This window comes from Nematolebias whitei, chromosome 19 (assembly GCF_014905685.2).
Source record: "Nematolebias whitei isolate Nwh7 chromosome 19, NemWhi1, whole genome shotgun sequence".
NCBI lineage: Eukaryota > Metazoa > Chordata > Actinopteri > Cyprinodontiformes > Rivulidae > Nematolebias > Nematolebias whitei.
Genome location: NC_056516.1, coordinates 31,689,017 through 31,696,526, shown reverse-complemented (window position 1 = coordinate 31,696,526; position 7,510 = coordinate 31,689,017). Strand labels below are relative to the sequence as shown.

The following is a 7,510-nucleotide window of genomic DNA, read 5'->3' as shown; positions in this document are numbered from 1 at the left end:
AAGCTAACATGTATAACATGTTAATTTAGTGTGTATAACATGTTAAGTTAGCATGCATAACATGTTAAGCTAGCATGTATAACACGTTAAGCTAGTGTGTATAACATGTTAAGCTAGTGTGTATAACATGTTAAGCTAATGTGTATAACATATCATCACAAGAGCCAGTTTACAGAATGTCTTATATTCCTTAAAGATATGGGAAAGACATGTTTTATAAAACATTCTAACTATGCTACAATAAGAAAAAGCCTAAAAAATGTCTTCTATATTATCTGTCATAAAGAACATTTATTTTCTAATTCTTTATGCGGCCCTTTGATTGCTTTAAACGTTTTGATGTGGCCCTTTGGGAAAAAATGTTGCCTACCTCTGTTTTAGAACGTAGTAGTTGGATTTATTTGTGGGGAATTAAATACTTTACCTCAAATGTTGAATTTAATTTAAGGTTCAGTTAAATAATCACTTTAGTCATTAGTGAGTCTGTACAGAAATAAAACGGAGCCGTGTGGGCGTTTGGATGTGGCGAGCTTAAAGGGTGGATCGTACGGTGTTTTCAGTCAGGAAAAGGAAACGTTTCAGCCAATCACAAGGTCAGTATCGCGTGTTTCATGCCGCTGGTGCACCTATTAAACTGACCAATTAAAGTCAAGTCCGCAGCGTGCTCCCGCAGACGCAGGATTTATCTATCATGCTCTAATTGGTTGATTGTGGCTGTTCGGAGGTGAGATTGAGTCGTCCATCATGTCCGACTGAGGGCTGCCGGCGGGGAGGGAGCTGCAGCCAAGCGAGCAAAATTACCCGTCATAAGGTGTAAAGTGCTGCGGGGTTTGAAGGTGGCAGGCAGTGTTTTTATAGAGAAGTCAACGGGTCCTGAGTTAATCTGTTTTTCTGAGGTGAGCGCTTATCGACCGGCCTCGGGGACGGAGCTCGGAAAAGTAAAAGAAACTTGCGCAGCGCTGTTGTTTTTCCTCACATTACTTTCCTTCCGTGATGAATTTTTGTTTTGTTTCGTCGATATCATCACAGCGCGGCCCCTCTAGCTGCAATAAGAGCTTTTAACAGCCGTCAACAAGCTGACTTTCTGCGCCGTATATCCTCCCTTTAAGCTGCCGAGCCAACAGCCGCCGTAAAACATGGCTGCAAACCTGTGTCTGTTTTACTGAAGCACTTTGGCATGGCTCAAAGGCACAGCGGCGATACCTCTCCCCTCATGCCCGTTCAGCTGCAGTTGTGGAAAATAGTGGCCACTCTCACGTCTGACCGTTTGACTGACTGCTCTATTTGGGCTCAGAACGGATCGGGGCGGTCCTGACAGACTGATGCAGAGATGCTGCTGATTACTTCTTCTGTGTTGTCCCCCCACGGCGTCTGTCTGAATGACTGACTGGTTCTGAAGCGTCTGGCCTTCTGGTCTGACCCCTCTTTGGTGCGTCCATGGGGGAAATATTACACAATAACACACGATTCCTTCAGCTTTGCTTCGTGCCACACTCGTCACTCTGGACTCAATCAATAGCAGCTTTTGTTTTGTTTCAAAACAAATATTGGAAGACTTCTGCTGGTTTCCTACTTTCATCCGACGCCCGTTTTAAACTGCCAGATGTGCGTTGAATAATAGTCTAGTTACATCCTGAATCGAAAGGTTATTAGAGCTTTTATTTACGTTTATGACTACCTGCTTCTTCCTATTTTTTGTGAGGGCTCATTTCTCAATGCGAGATGTTTTTATCGGTGTGATTACAATGCGCATTGATTTAATCCTTATTATTTCATCCTTTGTAATCCGAGAAGATTACGATGGTTCTTTTATCCACACATAAAGTTGTGATTTTGATGACTTCTCTGCGACGGCAGTAAAATGTTTTAAAACACAGATTTGTATTGGTTTTTACTCACTTAGAGGAATCCTTGCAAATAAAAAGTAATTTCATAAAAGGGGAATTTTTTAAATGGTGTTTAAAAACAAAAAAACTATTTGAAGCCGAGTTGTATCAGAGGCAGGATCCCTCTTTATTTTTAATCATTTCCCTCTGGTCTTTATTTGTCCAAGGTAAAAGCCACGCATTTGTTCTGTGTATTTCACATCATTTCAACAGTTTGGGCCAAACTTCCAATTACTCTTCTCTTTACCCTGTTCCCAGTCAAGAAGTAAATATAACAAACATAAAATTTAATTCAAGTGGCTAAACACAGTAAAAAAAGACTAAATTCAATTGGTGATTTTTCTGTTTGCAGATCATCCAGGACCGAATCCTGGAGCACGGCTCCAAAAGCAGCCTGATGTGGAACAGCCACCCCGGGGGTCTGTTTGCTTTGCCACAGTACTCCAGTTACCTGAGAGACTTCCCGTTCTACTACGCCTCACTGGGTCAGTAACACACATGCTTCAGCTGACTCGTGGTGTGCCACAGGGATGCATTCTTGGTCCTTTTCTTGTTTCCATTTGCATCTTTTTTTGTGTGTTTTTTTTGTCAACTCATTAAGAACCAATATTATGCGTACAGTGTCAGTTCTATGCAGATGACATCCACCTTTGCATGCAGCTTTGCTAATATCTTTCATTTTACAGAATAAATACAAGTTCTGAAGGGTCCAAAATTTCATTTGAGTCAAAAATAGTAAGTCAGGAGTCATTCTGCAGGAATCAATAAAACCTTTTAGTTTTGTTGGTTTAACTTTTGGCTGTTATTTATCTGATGGAAATGTAGGTGTTATTGTTCATTATATACTTTATCTATATTTGACTAAAACATTTATTTTGATGCTCAGGTCAAACATATTTAGGTATGAATAATCTTTAGGTTAGGACAGTAAAGTAAATTATTTTTTTTTTTTTGTAAGCTGTTGCCTCTCAGCGAGAAGGTTGCTGGTTCAAATCGCGGTCCGGGGGCCTTCCTGGGTGGAGTTTGTATGTTCTCTCCGTGCATGCGTGGGTTTTCTCCGAGTACTCCGGTTTCCTCCCACAGACCAAAAACATGCATGTTAGGCTGATTGTCCTTAGATGTGAGTGAGAGAGTGAATGGTTGTTTGTCTCATTTGTCTCGTTTGTCTCTATGTGTCCCTGTGATGGACTTTCGATCCGTCCAGGGTGTACCCCGCCCCTCGCACAATGATTGCTGGACATGGGCACCGGCGACCCCCGTGATCCAAAATGGAAGAAGCGGGTAAAAGATAATGGCTGGATGGATGAACATGTTGATATTCTCTCACCTTTACTACCATACCAGAAACAAGCACACGACCAAAGTGCTGTACAGAACAATGCACAAGATTAACAGGTGTCACAAAACATAAAGAAAGAAAACTATAAAGTAAATGCAACACAAAATCGATTCAAATAAAATTAAAAGTCAATGTGTCACATGGTGTCAAAGGTCAAGGACAAGAGATGGGCTTTAAAAAGTGACTTAAAAACACAGGGAGGGAAGAGTCTGGCCTAATGTGCAAACGAGGGCTTTCCACATTTTAGGAGCTGCAGCATTAAGTACTGTTTAATATCACGCTTGGTGTTTGGCACACCGAGGAGCAGCTGATCAGCTGACCCGAGAGGACAGGAGGCTGTATGATGGGGGCCAGTCTATGACAGGCTTTTAAAGCTAATAAAATATTATTTAAACAAAGTCTAAAGTGGACTGAGGCTAAAACGGAAATATTTTCTCGCTCCACTCAAAACGTGCAGTGACGTTTTGTTCCTCTGGATATTAGAGATGGAGGAAGCACTGACCCCTAAACAAAGTGCATTACGAGGTTGTGATGAACGTGTGAATTACTGTGTTTTTAACCGCCTGCCTCAGATGGAAAAAGTTCGGTTTAAGGACTGATCAGGAGCGTTTACTGCTACAGAGACACTTTCAGCACTTTTCTACAGGAGTTACTTCTATCGTCGCCTCCAGGTGGTTTCAAAACACTGAAGCTAGAAGTTCTACTGCACTAAATCTGTTCACCTTTAAGGAATTGCCACATAGGATTAGGGGTGCACCAATAAATCGTCTGGCTGATTTATTGGCCCCGATTTCCTTAATTTTGGGAAATCGGACGATACTTGCATGAAAAACCGATTTTACTGATTTTTATTTTTTTTATTTTTATTGTAGTTTTAACAAGAATTGTCTGAACTTCATTTATATTTCAGAGCACGACCTCATGGCCAGTTAAAACAAGTTTGTATTGTTTCTAGGATATTGTTCAAGGGTATGTTTTCAATAAAATAATATTGGAAAATTGAAGGTGCATTGTGACCTTATAACACCTGACAGTGTCGCTTATAAAACAAAATTGGTATTGGCAGGTCAGACTGTTTAAGAGATCGGTGATCGGCCTGAAAACTGCCATCGGTGCACCCCTACATAGGATATTATTTACCTCCCTTCCTCAGAGAAACATGAGCATTTCCGTGTTAACGGTTCCCACGCCCCAAAGAATGACCAGGTCTTCTTTCTCATTTCATGGGACTTTGCGAGGACTGCCTTCATCTATGACTCTGCTTTTGTCACATTTTTTGTCCAACGAGACCATTTCCTCAGATTTCCATCTGAAGCGGCGCAGCAGGTTTTTTTTTCTTGATTGAGCAGCAAAAAAATGGCCTTCAGCTTTGATCTAGTGCCCTCCTCCAATAACTCTGTCTAGAGCAAGTGGAGTGGACGAATGGGCTCGAGACGGATGTTTGTATTAGTCCTGCTGACACACCAGCACGTCCATCATAGGTTTTAAGTCAGCGTTGCTACTGCTGCTGCCACCGCTCAACCCAACATTCTCCCACTACGGTTCAGCAGCGCCGATATTTCCCCCCTCGACCCAAGAGCCGCTCCATCTCTCACTTCACTTCATCATCATACAGAGCTGCCAAGCTGATACACACACACATACACACACACACATATACATACAAAGTCCACAGCTGGGCCAGTCTGAATGAACCCAACCAAAGCTCCCAAACCCTTTCAGGGTAACGGACTTGGATTTGGGTGAAAATTAATTTAGAAGAACATCTATATGTAACGTGGACACCTGCAGAAGTACGGGCGTTGGCTCTCAAGTGTTTCTGAGATACGACCGTCTAAATAGCGGAAGTTGTATTTTATTTTTGACGTTGCAAACTGCGAACATTGTTTTAATGGTGTTTCAAAAGCTAATGTTTTCCAAACCATTGACGTTTGGCCTGAAGTTTGATATCCTGGGCACCCTGGCTCCAACTTTTCACAATCAGACAATAAATCTTTTCATTCTCAAAGTATTAACCTTTTAAATACTGTTTTTATTGGCAAAAAAAAAAAAAAAATGATAATGTCAAAGTCCTCCAATGATCCCAGGATCTCACAGAGAACTTTTATTGTCAGATTTCTACTATTTTACAAAATTTGTGTGTGTTTGAGGAACATTAGCTCTCTACAAGACACAAAACTGGAGGTGGGGGACACCCTGGACATGTCTTCAGTCCATCACAGGGACGCAGAGACAACCATTCACACTCACTCACACCTAGGAACAATTTAGAGTTACCAATCAGCCTAACATGCATGTTTTTGGTCTGTGGGAGGAAACCGGAGTACCAGGAGAAAACCCACGCAGCACGGAGAGAACATGCAAACTCTACCCAGAAAAGTCCCCAGCCGGGAATAGATCCAGCAACCTTCCCGCTGAGAGGCAGCAGCTCTCTCTTAATTCTAGTTCATTATTTGTTTTTAATTTGCATTGTTGTTTTAGGACCATTTGACATTTAGATGTTTTTAGACAAAAATGCCCTTTGTGTCTGTTTTGTTGTCATACATCACATTTCATACATGTTGCATCATCCTCTACTGTGATTGCATCATGTCTTTGGTGTTGCATCATAAAAAGCCAAAATAAATGGAGGCTCATTAGTCAAACTGGTGGCCATGCTGGAAGGACCCTCAAATCTGAAGTTTGGATTTTCGTCTATAAAAAAGTTTGTGTTTTAAGGGTTAAAACTTGTAAATAAAAAAAGATCAGTTTTGATGCCAGATTGAAATTTTGGAACAAATTTACCCAGGATAGCAATTTTCAGGTTGAACTTGAAATAAATTAGCTTTTGAATTTTACCACAAGGTAAATTTAAATTCCCATTAAACCAACATTCACTATTCGTCAACATTTGCATGTGACCCTAAATACTTGGAGGGCCATCCAGAGAAACCATTAAAGTGCCTGTGTGGCATTTTTGTTATAAATATAAATACAACTTTGGAAAGATAACATTAACTGTTCACGTTTTGATGTCACTTCCTGTTTCACTTTGGTTGTGCCAAGTAAAAAAAAAAACAAAAAAAAAACGTTATGTGACAAAATGGGTAAAATCATGTATATTAGGCCAAACTTCCTAAATACTAAAATGATTTCTTCCACGATGCAGTCTGTCTCTCATTAACACCGACTCACTGCTGGAGCAGCCAGCGTTTACTGGTTTAACAAACTGGACTGTTAACATTCATTTTTATCATACCATAACAAAGTTTACAACAAGAAATATTTAACATATTTATTAGTTATATCAGTTATTTAATTGTCAATGAATGCCACGGTTTTAAGTATAAACGGAGTATTAAAGACTTTATTATAGGAAATGCTGCAAAACTGTTCTGATGAAAACTCATCTAAAAAGAGTTCAGAGCAAATCATCTCCCCAAGTGAGACTAGTTCTACTTCCAGCTTCTTTATACCTCTCTTATAACTTTACTCTCAATTATATCAGACTCTCTAAACCATCTGAGCTCCTCCATGGCTAATAATAATAATAATAATATACAGAATAATATTAATAATATATTTTTCATGGGTTAAAGTGAAGTTGCCTGCCCTTTGTTGCCAGTTTTGGATGTTTTTGCTCAATAATGGACAAAATTTAAACATTTTCACATCTGTTACAAACAATGCCATATATAATAATTTGTAGCATTATCTGTCATAAGCAGTAAATATATTAACTACTAGTTCAAACATAAAGTATGATACAATTAACTTTATTAGGTAACAAACCAAGTGTTTGTCAGTAAAATTCATTACAGCAGTAAAGCGTTTCACTGACGGCTTGTTGCTTTTCATTTAAATGTTCTCATTAACACACACATCATCAAACATTTATTGTTTTAACGTCTTGTTTTAATGTGTCGGTAAATAATGGCTAGTTTTTACCTCGTTTAGCTTCTTTGTCTTACACTTTTCGATCACTCGTTTGCACACGTGTGTGCACGGAGCTCTTTATTGCATCGTAAATGTGACGCATCTTCTCTTTTCAGTCGTGTGAAAGTCTTTTAGGGGTTTTCTCTCAAACACAGACAAACTCAAGCCCCAACTAAGAACCTCTGCTCCTCTAGGGAAGCTTTATGCTGCCAAACCAAACTCTGAAGAGTGTTTTGTCTGTTAAAAACAGTGATTAGTGGTGGGCACAGCTAACTAGAAAGTTAACTTCACTAACGCATTCTGCTAACTATAAACTTTGCTTTGCTAACGCTAAACAGATATAAAAAAACATTAGTGAACGCTAACGCTA

The 7,510-nt window shown here is 39.7% G+C and overlaps 1 protein-coding gene across 1 annotated transcript in view; it reads left to right on the top strand.

The window, feature by feature from the left end:
• LOC119425471 (exostosin-1) overlaps positions 1 to 7,510 on the top strand; it is a 136,917-nt gene that overhangs the window by 105,928 nt on the left and 23,479 nt on the right. Inside the window, exon 5 of the mRNA XM_037692999.1 lies at positions 2,239 to 2,371. Coding sequence (XP_037548927.1) covers positions 2,239 to 2,371 — 133 coding nt within the window. The remainder of the gene's footprint in view (positions 1 to 2,238; positions 2,372 to 7,510) is intronic.